Genomic DNA, 16191 nt, shown 5'->3' on the forward strand with positions numbered 1-16191 from the left:
CAGTATTTTTAAGCAAGGACGTAGGTCACCACCTCGAGCCGATAAATAACTTCTTAATCCTCTCTTTTTTCTCTCTCAAATCACTTTGGGCGACAGAAAAATACTGGTTTCAAAATAAATGTGTATAAGTAAAAGTGTCATTAAATTGGCCTAATTAGTCTGTAGTTCAATAATTTTAATCCTTCACAAAAAGAACATAGAAAGTTAAAACGTGAGGTTTTTGATTACAATTGAGTTAATAGATGGAACATTCATTCATTTAGTATCTGAATTCTCTCAAAAAAATTGTTTGTAGTGAAAAGGCGAGCGAAGTTTTCAGTTCTACTTCAAATACGCTTTTGGTGAGTCTTTCCAAGACTACTCAATTTGAACATTTGTACCGCAAATTGTACAGCAGTAACTGAATAAATTCAACGAGAAAAAGACGCATTAAATTCTCTTGTGTCTAGTTGAAATGTCTCATTCGAATTAAGTTTTTGTGGAGGAAAGACCAAATTTACACACGCCATTGCAGCAAAAAAAGAACAAACTCTCACAACTTCAAACTAAATAATTTGACTTTACTTACAATTACATTCTTCGCCATTTACTTACTGATCAGAGGTAAATCTTCGCACATTAATTAATCGTCGATGGAGTTAATAATACTTTCCGTAAGATCATTGACAGTTTTTGAAGAAAACATTGTCTTGACAATCCTTACCGAACTAGTTCCGTTGTTTTTCCAAAAATGAACATGCACTTGTTATTCTTAAGCGCTCTCAAATGGACAGGTGTCAGTTTGTGACAGATACTTGTAAAATAATAATAATAATGTTTGAAGGTTGATTGGAAGCCTTTTAAATCACCTTTATCACTACGCAAATGAAAATATTTTGGTGAAGTTTCTCTCTTTAGTTTGCATAAACTCTATTTTAAGTACCATATTAAACCGGTCAAAAATCGTTAAGTTTATGGAAGATTTTGCCGCAATTACAGCCCTAGATCATTCGGGTTCTTTTGGAAAGAATTTCATAAAGTTTATGGAAAAAACTGAAAATGTTATTTACCAGCCTAGGTCAGTCCGTATTGAGAAAAATTGTGCCTTGTGTCTTGAATACCGCCCTCGGCCTATGTAAAATCAAATCCCTTTCATTGAGAGCAATCAAAGCCCGGACTTGTTAACGCAATATTTGATACAATGTGTCTCAGGCAGTAAACCAAATTGGAAATCAGACATTATGGAGCTTTCACTTAGGCAGAAGCTATTTCAATTAATTCTTTGTTTTTCTTTTCGTCTAAAACTCATGGTGACTTACTCGTTAAGAACAATAATAAACTCTTCGTAGAAACTGATGAAAACCTAGAACAACAAACTTTTTTGATTTACTGCCTGACTATATGAGGGTCGAAGGTAAAGACTCTATCCATCTTCATGGTACCTGACTGCAAGATTCCCACAAATTTGAGTTGTAACCATTTTGCCGCATTAGATCATTTCCTTTTTCAAACGCTATGTTGGGATTATGGTTCAATTTCACCCGTAGTTTAGCAAATTTCACTATCCCTCACTTAAATACCCGTCAATAACAAAGGAAAATAACCTTTAAAAGAAGGATTAAATTTATCTGCAAAAATAACACTTAAAAGTTCTAATCTACATAAAGTCGCGAGGATCAAAGTTTTGAATGTTAGCCATGTTAGAGAAGGCTGCATATCGTGCCCCATCCATGTCCCTAGCTAACTGATTATCAGATCGCAGCTCATGATTATGGCCTCCGATTCTCGAGCCGCATTCTGGACACTTGCCCTCTTCCATTGCTCCACCACATTCTGTAATGCAGTAAATGTGACCTTAAAGAATAAGCGAAACAAAAAGAGGAGTTTAAAGAAAAGTATTTTAGATGTTACGAGTTTCCGTATCTTGTGATCTGAAGAAACCGATTGGACGCCTTACGCGCTTGATGCACTGATGACGTCTCCCTTAGAAGCTTGTTCACCATTCGGTTCCTTACAGAACAAATCCATGGCCAAGCCTTTTTCATCTATCAATCAGCCCATGCGAGGAAATTAAGAAGGAATGATTTTATGTTCACTTCTTTGCAGCCCTTCCTCTGTTCAAAATTTAGCTGTGATCAAAAGAAACAACCTGAGAAATTCTTCCATTTCTCCCATTAAGGTTTTCCAGGAAGATTAAGAAAATTTCAAGGAAAGTTCATAGGGCTAAAATTTTGTCATTCAAACTCACCATTTGGACACTTGAACCAGTGTCCCTGTGCCATTCCCATGGCCTTCACGATCAGATCTTTTTCTTCTCTTGTAACCGTCTGGTAGTAAACTTCGAGATTTTGGCGGCGTCTGATCCGTTTGATTCGAGACATGTATTCCTCTCGATGCTTTCGTTCTGAAAAGGTCAGTTGAGCAGACATCTTTTAATTTTTTCACTTTTCATCCACTACCATTACCGTATTTGAACAAAAACTTAGTAACAGTTTTCGTGTTATGTAAGAAAAGAAACGAATCGAAAGAAAACTCATCTCGCTAAAGTTTCTGGGAAAGGGCAAATTGTGGTCAAATGGGTAATTAAGTCACTCAAACTACAAATCACATTTCCGTGGCTACCCCATTTCCTCTTTTCTCTGTTGTCCCATAAGAAGCGTCCAGTCAGTATTTTACCGAGTTTAGGAAGGAGAAATGCGCAGAGAGTAAAGTTTTCCAGCCAGGTTAACAAGTTTGTTTGAAACAGTATAAGGCTATTATACATTGCTCTAAAAATGTGAAACGCTAGTCTATCATTCAAGATAATGCTTTACTCTTCTATCATCTTTCACAAATTGCGGTGTACGAAAAAAAGGAAAAAGGTTTGAGATTTTAAAGAGACATGAAATCGATCCAAATTTTAGTTCTCTTTCTGTGCCCTTACCGATTTTCTTTTCAGAATCCAATGCTCTTTCAACATGATTTAACACTGCGGTCTCAATTAGATCTAAAGTTTTGCCCCGGTTGTTGAGTTGCATTTTAAGCATTTTGAAGTCGATAAGAAGCTGTGTCCTGTACATTTCTTCTTTGAGCTCTTCCAGTTCCTGGTCGCTGAAGCGAACCCGAGCCTTCATCACGCGGTTTCGGAGCTTATCGATGACACCGTCTAATTCTTTCTTCGTTTCCAACAAGGAATGTCTAGCTGAAAAACTGTTCGCTCTCCCCTCTTCCGCCTCTTTTCCTTTTTCGATGTTATCTTTAAGAGTCTGTAGGAAAATTAACAAGTTGATCTGATTCTCACACACATTCACTTGTTCATCCGTCAGATTCTTAGAGTCGAGGTATTTTGTAATTTTTTCCTGGTCTTCAGGGAACTGATCAATCTTCTGCACATTTGCTCTAGGAATCGATACTTTAAGTTCCCGCTGCCGTTTACTGAGTAAAATTTTCCGTTTTACTTTTTCGAAGTCCGCGAGTATCTTCTTGACAATGTTGCCATACCTCAAACTGGTACGAATCGGAACCCTGCACTTTGGGCACAGCTTAAGTTGAACGTCAACAGGCTTCCCATCCCTCGCGACGTCGGCTTGATCCATCCACTGATCCATCATTTTCACTTCAAACACGTGACCACAGTCCGCCAATTCAACGAATCGAGCGTTTGGTTCGTCTTCAGTACCGAAAAAGATTTCTGTGACTTCGTCCTTATGACACTCTCGGCACTTCTTTGGACATGGTTCCCCACAGAGACCAATGCAAGGATGAAGGCATGGAAGGCGCTTTGGACATGGCTCATTGCATCGAGGGCGATCACACAACTCACCACATAATTTTTTGCACTTGTAATGACGGCACTGCCAAACGCAAATCTCGTTACATGGCTCGCAGGGGTCGCCACATTTCTTCTTGCATTTGCTGTGTTTGCAGCTGTTACCACACTTTTCCTTGCATGGCGGACAGTTCTTGGTGCAGGGTTCAGAGCAGTTATGTCCGCAAAACAGTGTGCGGCCACACAATGTCTTACAAGGTTGGTGAACTCGACCGCGTAAACAATCACTGCAATTACCTGAACAGAATGTGAAAACGTTAGGTAAGAACTTAAAACAATACTTCTGTCTTCAAAGTTTCAAATTGGAGGATTGTTACCGGAACTAAGCATATAAAATAAATTCTCCATTTCAAATTGTTTCATAATTTTCTATATTCTTTTATCAGTCTTAAACCCGTTTTAACTCCCTCAGTAATCATTTTATTTCTTTTCAATTCCAAGTCCGAAAAAATAGAAATAAACATTTAAATTTTACCCTTAAACGCTTCCTTTTTAGTAAGTTTCATCAGCATGGGTATTCAAAATATTTAGGCCATGTTTCAGAAAGACTTGAAAATAAAACCTCTTAATTCTGATTCGACTTAAAAAATACCCGCCTTCCAAACGGGTATAGAAGTATGTAGAACTCACACTTACCACCACAAGGGTGTTCGCAGTTTAAAGTCACACCACAAGGTGCCTTACATGGACTGTGCCGTGGATTCACATGGCATTCGACACCATTTTCATGTCCACACGCCCATTTTTTCTTAGTAATAACGGTGCAATTCTCAGTACACTCTTCACTGCACTTATTGGCGCATTTATGGCCACAGCGCAGAATCTTGGAACAAGGTGACTGGCAATGAGCCTCAGAACGATTTTTGGAGCAAGGTACTTTCTGGATGTGACCGCATGGCAGACGTTTCATCACAAGCTCCATGCAAGGCCCGCAATCTTGATAGCATCTCCTGCGACACTTGTGATTCCGACTGCAGACAGTTTTAGCACATGGCTTTTTACACTGGTATTCTTTGTGCTCTGGGTCTGTTGGATGACAGACCATCTCGCACACGTGACCACACTCGAGTCTTGCAGAGCATGGAACAGTGCAGCCTCCCTCTGGTGCGTTCTTGAAGTCCATAGCGTGTGATGCTTGTATCACGTTTTGGGGATGGTTCTGGCACGTAAGTAGCAAAGCATCTCCCACATTGCCGCGCTGACGCATGTCATTAATTATGTGTTTCCATATTTCACTCTTTGTTTCTAAAAGACTGATGTTACCAATACAGAAAAACCCTTTTTTTGCCCGTGAGAGCGCCACACAAACTCTGTTTTCTATCTGCAGGAAACCGATTTTACCTTCTTCGTTGCTTCGAACGAGAGATAGAAGAATGATGTCGTTTTCTTCTCCCTGGAAGCTATCTACTGCGCAGACTCGAACTCCACGGAAAAAATCTTTGGGCATTTCTTTTTTGAGTTGTATTAGCTGCCCGGTGTAGGCTGTAAGGACTGTGATCTGCTCTCTTTGGTAGCCTTGAAGAATAAAATAGCGACAAAGGGCAGCAAGGAATTTGGCTTCGTGTTCATTTGACCTGCTCCTTCCCTCCTCCAAAAAGTCCTGCGCAAAAAGAAAAGAATGGGTGAATGATAAATAACAATAAAAAAATCAGTATATCAAACGCTCCCTTCAGACGCTTAATGAACCCCGATTGTCCAGCAGTAAGATAGCGCGATGGAACTACGACATGACGCCGGCCTCAGACGCCTGAGAGATATATCCTCATTGTCAAATTCAGTACAGGGTTAAATCCAGAGAACCGAAGTTTTAATCTTTCTGATGAGGCTTATACACTTGTACAAAGAAAGTATTCAATGTAAATACCATCTAAGTTGCCACTATTTGCATATCTATAATAGCGCTTTAATTCCTCTCGATATTTTGAAATCAATGTTTTGAGCACATGTTTCCTTTGTCACACACTCAAAATAAATACATTTTTTTCTATTTGCGTAACCGTTAACCTAAGAGAGCTCATATAATAATCGTTCACTCACCTCACTCTGAGCGTGGTCAACAAAATATATGTTGCGAGCCACCCCCTTGATATTCTCAAAATTCATAACTGATTCGTGGTTCTCCAACTTTGGATTTTTGTAGATATGCTCCAGCATTTTAGAAATTTCAGGTCTCATTCGATGCTGTAATCGCAATCGTTCATAGGGCATTCCATTCTTCACCATTCTCTCGAAGATTGACACGTCCAAATTGTAATCCTTGGCGAGTTCGTAAACCGTAGGGTTGGGGCGGAGCTGCTGATGATCACCAATCAGAATCAAGTGCTGGCATCCGGGAGTTAGCGATGTGACAATGTGTGACTCCAGTACTTCAGCGGCTTCTTCTACAATAGTTATACGTGGACGCAGTCTTTGCAAAAGTTTACGATACTTTGCAGCGCCTGAAATACAAGGTCACACCATCAGTACATGTCTACATGATATTCACAATAATCTAATTTTATCATAACGTCACCCTCGCATACTGGTGACCTTTGAAAACTGCTGCGAATGAGTAGGGCTTACTCAGAGAGTGCTGGGAAAAATCTTGTGGAAGTATTACAAGTTTTCCTTGACGCAGCCAACGTTCGTTAATACATAAGACATGGAAACGCACTGACTTCAGAAGATAGTTGTTAACCAATGAAGATCCATTCGTCACTTGTTACCTTATTCGTAATAAGATAAACTACATATAGACTATTTTTGCATGGCTATAATTAAACTAAAAATCTGCGCCATAGATGCTAAGGTTACCTTCACTTATTCAAAATGTTACCGCAATCTCAGCAATATCTTACTGCAGCCTTAAGTCAATGTCCTTGGAAAATTACAGCTATTAAATTATTATGATGCTTTTTTCTTTCTTCCTCAGGCATTCGTTATTTATATACATATTATCTATATATATACAAAAACACAATGCTCAGTACCGAAACCACAGACACAAAGTATTCGACGAAGTCGTTAACTTGCATCTGAAATTATTATGCACTAGACTTACTATGAAAACTATGATTGGTTAAGAGTATATAATCAATATACAATAGCGTGTGAAGTTGACATGATAACCCAATTTCTGCAGCAGATATTGGGTTATCATGTCGAGTTCAATGTCTGACTAGTTTCTAAGCCCCTTATCCGTTTAGTAATCTCAAACTACTGCAAACTCAAAAAAAAAAATGTATAATAAAACAATCATTGTATTCGGTTTTCGTGTGATATCACGAATAAAGCCATCGGATTCGGCAGATAACTCAAACTTCGGCATAATTCAATAATTGCTTATTGTTGCGCAGTCTTTCTCTAAGCACAACTGTGTATCACTGGATAAATTACTAGCAAAAGCCATACAACTCACCTGTAGTTGTCATGCCCACGACATCAGCGTTCTTGAGTATCTCAAAATCTTCCATGTTTCTTACATCCTTCAGTTGCTTGGCTCCTTCTTCAAATTTCTCTTGGAACATTGAGATAGTGCGACGGTAACCCTCCGCCAGATCCGTCAGCCATCGGCGATACAGGCGCCAACGATCTTTCAGGCGCAAACTCCAGACATTTTGAACCTGGGTTAATCAACAACAGATAAGTTTTTCAACTCAGCCTCGTTATTTCTTTATATCTGGTTGATGAGTGTTATGTTATATTTACTAAGTTCCCTGACTGTTTAGCTCTCTGAAAATGCTCAATAATAGTTAAAATATTATTTTTAGATCAGTGCATCCATTGCAATCGAAGTTCTCATCGATAAAGTCTAGAAACAAACTTCGAGAGCAGGCCAAAGCTGATATAGCAATTCACTCTTAACTGGGTATATTAATTTGTTGTTTGCCATATATTTAAATTAGTCATAGGGCGAAGAAATCAATTGAGTGTCGGGTTTGCTTTACTTTGCTCTGAGATTGGCCCAAAAAAATCGCGCCACTCCATCAACAAATCAGATGCAAAACTAACACTAATCACGAGTTGATAGCCCCCGTTTTCCTGCGCTTTGGATAGTTTTCTGTTTTTTAATTTGAGTTCTCTCATTGGCTCTTCAGAGTATTTTGCCTTCTCCTGATTGGCCGTTGTAATTACTTTGGATTTGGTTGTACGACACTCAATCAAAAAGTGCTATAACAATGACCACGTCTTCTTGATCTCTGATGAATATCAACTCAGACTGATCGAGAGCGAAAATGCTCACCGCTTTCGCTGTCGCAGCTTGCATAACATCTTTCCTGCTCAGTTCGAGAACCATAGTCCTTTTCAATTTCTTTTTAAGTTTTTCAGGATTCTGAATTTGCCACCCTCCTTCAGCTCCTTTGGTGAAAGCAAACGGGTCCGCGACTTTCAAATTTCCACTTCCCGGCATTACTTTGGAACCGTACACTCTGATGTCATCAATGTCTAGGACCCTCTGGCCCTGCAAAACATCCGCTTCATACAACACATCTGGGTTTTCATTTTCCTCTTCTTCCTCCTCTACTTCCTCTGCTTCTGCTTCTGCTCCTGCTCCTGCTCTTGCTCCATCTAAACATAGAACAAAAAGGAAAATATACCCCTGTTCTTACAAAAGTGTTTAAGGTTGGCCTTTCGCCACCAAGCTCCGCAACCACATGCGATTCTGGAAGTGCAGACCCTGTTGACATTTTTGAGTATTAATCAATAAACTTGCTGAGAGATGGTCTGCTGTTATCGCATAGGAATGTGGATCGAGAAGCCGGGTTTGGCCCTGGAAAGGTTACTATGAGCACTTCGGCGAGATGCTTGGCTCCCCCCGTCCAATAATATAAAGGGCCATCAACAAGCTGTCTGGGAAACACGAAGGAATGCTGGGGGTAACTAGTGATGGAACAGCACCCCATCCAAGAAGAGTAACAATCAGTCCAAACCTCTAGCTATGGAACCGGAATACGTCCAGGCAGAATGGGCTATTCGACCGGTATCAGGAAAGCTTTGGGAAAAGCAAGTTGAAGTTCAGATGCAAAGATTTATCTCCTCGTTCTAATGAAGTCAAAACAAATCCAATTTACCTTGCGCGACAATTCCGCCAATAGTCATAATACTTTCCTTTCCGAGGGGTTCTGCAAATATGCGAAGATTCGCGACTCTTCCTCGAAAGCATCGTGCATTTCCAGCGTTTTCTAAGGCTCCAATCCTGATACAAAACTGAGTTGCAAGTTCCTGTTTCCTGCCAAGATACTTAGCTTCCACTTCGTTCCCATCATGCCATAAGCGTGCGATGCCGGTTTCATGATCATAAGATGCTCCAATGAAGTTCCATGAATTCATATTAAACACAGCTTTCGTAAGAGCGGGCGGATGAGTTATGTCTCTCCGCACAAACCGTGCTGAGAGGATTCCTTTCCCATCGATTACGCCTTCTTGACTAATTTGGAGTCCCAAGCCATCCTCGTGAAAACTCAGGATTGATCCTCTGTTTCCGGTTGGGAACACGTGCAACAGAAGCGTGATTGACGTTCTGGTGTCTAGGTCACTTCCGGGATGGTTTGGAATCATCACAAATGAGTTAGGTGCTCCTGACAGTTGCAAGGAATTATTCTCACCCGAGGACCATGTGACGTTATTAAGGGTGGCTAAATTAGCCCGAGAAACTAGTTCCAGTCCAGCGCTTTGCTTGTTGAGCGGGAGAAAAGCAACGGGCTGTAAAGCTGGGGAAAGAAATAAAGTAACATATGTTGAAAGTATTCTGAATTTCATTGCATCTTTAAAGCTAATTTTGGCATTTTACTCTCTAAAATTAACTACTGTTGGTATTCCTTCTGACGCATATTCATATTATTGTGAGCCTAATAGAATACAATCCTTGAACCTATCAATGAAACCTTTACAATAGCGACTACATGTTCATCGATGTTTACACGATAAAAGTGAGCATTTTCTAAATGTCGCTACAGTTGCGGTAGCGAAAAGGGCTCTGTTTCCACATGCAAACTTGAAAGTAACTCAAAATGTCGTTACCTCCTTGTCCAGGATCCGCGTTAAGAGATAGCTGCAGCCAATACAATATGGCGCTTTCCTTGTGTCCACCTCTACCCGCAAAAACTTGCCTTAAAGAATCGTAATGTGCACCGGTCATGCTGGGGACGCGTTGGTGCAGGGTGTCTTCGTGCAGCACGTTTTCATAGCATTTCTTCAGATCCTCAGCAGCCCCTTGCAGCTTTGTCGTGGTGTGATCCATTTCTTGATGAGCATCGTAGTAAGCCCTTCTGATGTGCAAGGGAGCTTTTTTATCCTGACCAGTACACAGTAAAGAAAGAAAAATAAGGGTGTTAGTGTTTCCATTTTATTCCAAAGCAGTAAGAAAGCATTTCGGGTTCAGTAAGTGTAACTACGTCAGGTTTGCAAGCGGCAAAAATACTTGGTTGGGTTATCCACATTTGTAAAGTTAGTGTTCACCTACATATCCTAAGTGACGAATATCATGAGTTGAGCGACGTAATTGATTTCCTGGAACTAAGCGACTGAATAAACAAACGATCGGAAACGATGCACCACTGCTCACTTCACCACAACTACGCAGACAAGAAAAACAATCACATAATTCCGCCATATGTTGCATCTTCACCTTATGCATGCGATGTTTCAACTCTGACAGACTACACGCCTTCATAATCTCACTCTGACTTCGACCTCCAATCCGCACAATCCCCTCAGAATGAAACTTGTGGATCCCTTCCAGAAACTGGTCCAGTGCGTGGTTTGTGTAACAGACAACAAGAAATGGGCGACGCTCCGACAGCAGAGGGGCAACGTCACGTTCGTCATCAAGAAATTCAGTACCAGTGTCCCACTTCAACTTGTTGTGCAACAAAACATTAGCGATCTAAAATGAACAATTGAAAGAAAAAGATAAATGAAAATAAATTTGTAATTGCTCTCTCTCTCAGGACTGACCAAACCGACACACAAACACTATTACTTGAGACAAACAATGAATGGTTCAAATGTTCTGCGGCCAAAAGGTGAGTCGACCGGATCTTTATGGGGCGTGCGAGTAAGCTGTGCGACATCAGCGGCATCTCTAGCTGCTTCACTGTTCAAACCGCTAGTCATACAAGAAGGTACGCAGGCCCGACCGAAACTCAACTTTTGCATCATTTTTAGGAAGTTATAACAGTAAAACCGAAGTGTATAGTTTACTTTACACTTGATAAATATATTTATATTACTTATTCAACCAAAAATAGAAAAATTGAAATTGCGACGTCTAACCCGGGCTAAGAATATTTTCTCTGAGTCTTCATTGTTGTTGGTATGACTTGCACTTACTGTTGTTTTCTTTTAAGCAGAAATTAATTTGATTGAAGTATGACCAAATAATGAGGTCTCTAGGGAGAGTTTTATTGTGTTCAGTTGTTGTTGTTGTTGTTATTGATTTGGTTTTGGTCATGTCTAGAGTTGCCCTTTTCATGGTTAATCACACACGGCTAAAGAACAACTTAATGACAAGAAAAAAATAAGAAATTCAGTCGTGGACTCGATAACAGTTCAAAAGGGTTACTCTACCTTCAGACCGATATACGTCTTTCCAGTGCCCGGTGGTCCTTGAATAACCGCGAATTCTTTGGTCAGCGCCATCTGCAAAGCCCTGTACTGAGAGTCATCTAGTTCCAGATCATCGGCTGATGGCCAGTGAGCAAGGTGCAGAAGTGGCACATCAGTTCCTACGATTCAAAATAAAGGAATTCATGGTAAATTGTGTTTGTATACCAATGTTAGAGAATACAAAGGACAGCATGCACCTGATAACGCCTTATTTTTGTACATCAGTATGAAACAGCAGACTAACCTCTACGCACTTCATCCCTCACACTCAACCGCGTTAGTCGTGCCCTCATTTCACTTAGTGAATTCTTGCTGTAAAAAAAACAGTAATCGGTATAGTTTACTTTTCAAATAGAGGGGCATGTATTAATTTTACCAGCTACTTTCTTATATGTCAAAGAATCTCGATTGGTCATCAAAACTAGCAATGTCCGCAGTGTTCCCTCACTTTGCATCAATGTCACATAGCAGATCTTTTAGCATCCAGGTTTTGCCATCAAGAATCGATCAAGATAACCGTAGAAAAAAAGCTCTAAAAGCTCCTATTCTTAATGGTCGTCAATGTGATCTTTAGAACTTAGCCAATTAGTGACAATATCCACAATGCACCTCTCTCCTGAGACTCGTCATCTCCCCTTCACAAGCACTACCAGTCTCAATTCAGTCCATTTGTTGGCCCTCCTCATCAATGTACTTTAATAAACACTAACTTGTTTCTCAGTCTAACATAATACCTTCCAGTGCTGCCACTGTTGCTTCCTTTCTTCATAATCGGCGTCAGATCAAATGTCACTCGTCCTCTTAACCTGTTTCTCAGGTAAGCCGGTGCCTCAACATGTTTTTGACAATTAACGATGTATCTCTGCGTTGAAGCAAAGGAAAAAGAAACAGTTTTGTTGACGCTGTTATGAAAATTACAACGAAGTATCGAGATCGTGAAGGACTATGTTTATACTAATTTCTCTAGAAGCATTTTTCACCATGATGCTGTTTTGACGTAGCTTAAGCACGAGAGGGACAGTCAGTGAGGGCAGTAACATCACAGGATTTTAGGACACTTTCTTGTAGCGTAATTGATGAACGACAGATGACAAGAATTCCCAGAGTATGGGGGAAAATGCTTGAAAAATAGACTGATTTATGAAAAGGATTGCATCAGGTAACTGACAGTGCTACTTATCATCAATTCATTTTCTTTCCTCTGATCTTCGTGTTTGACATACAAATCCTGAACTACAGCGTAAGAAACCATAATGATAATAAGATATTTTATCATGTGATCATACGTTACCTGTAAGGGCAGCTGATGTGGCTGAACTTCTTTTAACCCCTCAAGGATATGACGATATGCTTCAAAGTACACAGTACTCTCTACCATCTGATACACTTCACCCTCTTCAAGTCTCACATTATCAGATAGTTTGATGAATTGAATATCTACTATACCCTACAGAAAAACAAGCAGTTACTACTGGATAAAAGATGAACAAAATTTTGATAGACTTCGATGAGAGAACCAATCAGATTTGATATACTATGATAGACGACGATGATGATGATGAGGGTGCCATTCTGATTGGCTGAGTTACATGATATATGATGTCTACCAAACATGAGATACTAAATTCAGTCACCTGTTTTAAATCTTTGAGATCTCGATTAGCCACGGTTGCAAACACAAAACTGTCAAACTTGTCCTTAGATAGACACATCAGTGAGCCAAAGATAAGCCGCTTGCTGTTTTCCCAACGTACTTTCCTTAGATTTGTGTTGTCAAACTTTACTTTGTACTGGAGTCCGTTCGAGGTACATACGGGGTACAGCAACTGGACGTCTTTATACACCCGTATGTCCTGTAGAGCACCAATCTTAGCGGAACCAATACGTTCTAATAACTTGGCAATCCCTTCACGAAGGGGTCTCACGAAGTCTTCACGAAGGAGCCGAAATTGCACATCCAAATAATGTTCCGCATTGTGATAGCTCCCGTCGACTTTGTTCCTTCTGAGGAAGGGTCTCTCTCCAGTCAAAATGTCTTCCTGAGTCGGAATAACACTGAGATGTCGGAAATCATCGGGCGGGTTTAAGTCATCGTTCTCACCGGCTAGAAATTTAAAAAAAATGACAATCAGCATAAAGAATATTTTACTCTTTTGCGATTAAACTACGCATCTCTCACCATTTCTCCGTACTCTTCCTCTGCCTTGTCGCCTCTCTTCATCCTTTCTTTTCAGTTCGGAAGCCTTCTCTGTTTTTAATTTCATCAGTTCACCTACTTCATTCATCAGGTTTGCGTCTTCCAAATTTCCTGTTTCGGACAATACCATAGCTCCACAGTACAAATCGGGTATTGGTAAATCGGCGTATGCATTTGGGAATCTTCGTAACAGTTCATTCATTACTTTTATCACATTTTTTAAAAACTCTGTTACGTCAGAAGGTGACCTTCTGCTTGCGGACAAGCTGTTGAGATGTTGTCTTAAATGTAAGTTGAGAAATAAAGACCCTGGCAGTAGGTTAAGCAGCTTAATAAGGTACTCCTTCGAGCTGCAATCGCATGCTTTGCTAAGAATGCTTACAATCAAGACAATAACGTCATCTGTCATTGGAGACTGCTCTTTCAATAAAAATTCAGAGGCCGGGAAGCATCGACTTGATGTCAAATCGAGGACAATTTCATCTGGAGTCTTGCTCTGTAAGTCTTTTAGTGCTTTGAATCCAAGCCTTATCGGACGGCGTGTTTCCGTATCACCATAAGCACCACGCCCTCCTCTGCCCCTTCCCCTTGCACCCCCTCTACCGCCTCTCCAAGGACGTCCTCTTCCACCTCTAGCTCCCCTGCCACCATCACTTCTATAGCTCCGGTTCCCCGCAAAGTCTTCCATGGAGTGTCTCGATTTCCTCAGTCAGTTAAAGATATTTCAGAACCTTTTGAAGCCAGCACTTTTTTTACTTGACCATGTTTAGCTGAAAATGAGTAGAGCAGATAAGTATCTTGAACATTATTATGCTTCACGAATTACTTTGACCCTGTGATTTAACATTAGTAAAAGAAAAGGTTAATGTAAAACTTTTGGAACAAATGATTCAGATTTCAAATGTAAATTAGAAACATTAACCTTTAAGATTAGATTAAATCGCCTTTACTTCAGTGCATGAAATTACACTGACCAGCTGTAAATAAAGTTAGTTGATGACTTCATCACATCCTTATCAGCAGTACGTATCGGTAAACAAGAAAATAAGAGGCATCACTTAGCGACACATGGTTTCACTTGTCTTTTAAAATCATTTCACTTGATGCCATCTCCATGCTTTATACAAGTTGCCTGAAGTAATTTTAGGCTGTGTAATAAAACGGTGAGGTGTAAAGGCAAATGTGACTGATCCGGAGCAGAATTAAATACGCGATATAAAGTGGGGTAATGTGCGATAAATTACGTAAACAATACCATATTCACAGGAAATGCTTCAGAGGTTGTTCAAAGTTTATTTTAGGGAGGTAAAGTCCCTAGACTTTGTCCCGTGACAGTGACTGACGAAAATAGAAATGTAAATAAGAACACTTTGAGTGATACAACGTAAAGTTGATCGCTGTCTGTACAGCGTTCATGTCTCTAGAACGCTCAAAATGGCTGCATAACCGCTATCAAAGCTTACAAAGTCTTGAAAGACTTTTTTTTAGCTTACTTACCTTAAAGTGACGTTGAATTTGTGAAATGATTAATTTAAATTAGAATTATTGATCTTATTTTCTTAAATTTGACAATTTTTTGACGAGTTTTGCGATTTTCTTGGAATTACAACATCGCATGACATTAGTCACATTAGAAACAACATAACATTTGGTCAAGAAAGTGAAAAAGGGAGAACAAATTTACGGAGTATGTCACTAGAGGTATGGAGCCAGCAACCTGCAGCTACAGACCCGTCTCTGGCATACGCACGTTATCGTGACGACTGCCATTTTCACCCGAAAAGGAGACATTATGCAATCGAATCGTTATGAATTTCACTCGCTTGAAGTGAAGCGAACTAATGCAGTCAAGTGAAGACTCAAGCGAAACTATTCGCCTGTAGACAGACCTAACGCCAAATCTAGCATCCTTTCTTAAAGGATTTCTCCCTCTCCTGCTTTGCATTTCCGCAACTGAGGGGGTTTGCTTGGGGACAACGTCCAGAAGCACTACCGGAGAAAATAGAAAGCAAAATATACACACAATCGCTTTCATGTCGCTGAAGAATCATAATCTCGTTTACAAAACCATCGAAAAATCTCAAACCATGGATAAATCTCGAAAATTTCAACCGCATGGTATTGAATAATGCTTCATCAGCTTTCCTTTTGACTTCCGTGTAAGCAATCGTGCTTCTAACGACCCCGTTCGTTTCTTCATAGGCGACAAATAAATTAGAATTTGCCCTGTTTTCACTTCAACGGCCCTTTCCCCGAGACATCACACAACACCTTTCTTTTTGTTTTAAGTCTCGTATGCGCGCCGAATCGAATCAAAGACAGGTAAATGCTCACAATGTGATCCAAGTCAATCGAGTTCGATAAAAATTACCTTTCGTTCCTTGATGATACCAGTTTCAAGCAAGGACTAAGAGCTCCCAGCCAGATGTAAAGACCACAGTTGTTTCACACAGTATCAATGCGAAAACACGAACATCATAAACTTTCGAAATAAAACTGATCTAATCGAAACACACTGAGTTTTCCGAGAAAAACCAGTTTGATTGCATTCATATATGGACCGCTATCCAATGAAATGATAGTTGGTCATTCGGGGAAACCGAATATTTGCTTCCGGGAA

The 16191-nt window shown here is 40.1% G+C and overlaps 1 protein-coding gene across 1 annotated transcript; it reads right to left on the reverse strand.

The window, feature by feature from the left end:
* Nucleotides 1-539: 539 nt before the first annotated feature.
* Nucleotides 540-16188, reverse strand: LOC113683294 (NFX1-type zinc finger-containing protein 1-like). Its single transcript, XM_027200870.2, has 17 exons — nucleotides 15943-16188; nucleotides 13554-14341; nucleotides 13009-13478; nucleotides 12666-12821; nucleotides 12109-12236; nucleotides 11619-11686; nucleotides 11336-11493; nucleotides 10395-10652; nucleotides 9788-10061; nucleotides 8839-9477; nucleotides 8010-8335; nucleotides 7185-7389; nucleotides 5825-6225; nucleotides 4424-5387; nucleotides 2903-4024; nucleotides 2228-2383; nucleotides 540-1833 (listed from the first exon to the last, which is right to left on the reverse strand). The coding sequence occupies exons 2-17, from the start codon at nucleotides 14257-14259 to the stop codon at nucleotides 1637-1639; spliced, it is 6228 nt and encodes a 2075-aa protein (XP_027056671.2). The 5' UTR covers nucleotides 14260-14341; nucleotides 15943-16188; the 3' UTR covers nucleotides 540-1636.
* Between the last annotated feature and the right edge of the window lie 3 nt (nucleotides 16189-16191).

Source organism: Pocillopora damicornis, chromosome 2, assembly GCF_964200805.1.
Source record: "Pocillopora damicornis chromosome 2, jaPocDami1.2, whole genome shotgun sequence".
NCBI classification, from domain to species: Eukaryota; Metazoa; Cnidaria; class Anthozoa; order Scleractinia; family Pocilloporidae; genus Pocillopora; species Pocillopora damicornis.

Coding starts and splice junctions, on each gene's coding strand:
- LOC113683294 (XM_027200870.2), bottom strand. CDS start 14,259: ATGGAAGACTTTGCGGGGAACCGGAGCTATAGAAGTGATGGTGGCAGG. Junction 13,479..13,553: donor AGGAAGAGTACGGAGAAATG/GTGAGAGATGCG, acceptor TTAAATTTCTAG/CCGGTGAGAACGATGACTTA. Junction 5,388..5,824: donor TTGACCACGCTCAGAGTGAG/GTGAGTGAACGA, acceptor CTTTTTGCGCAG/GACTTTTTGGAGGAGGGAAG.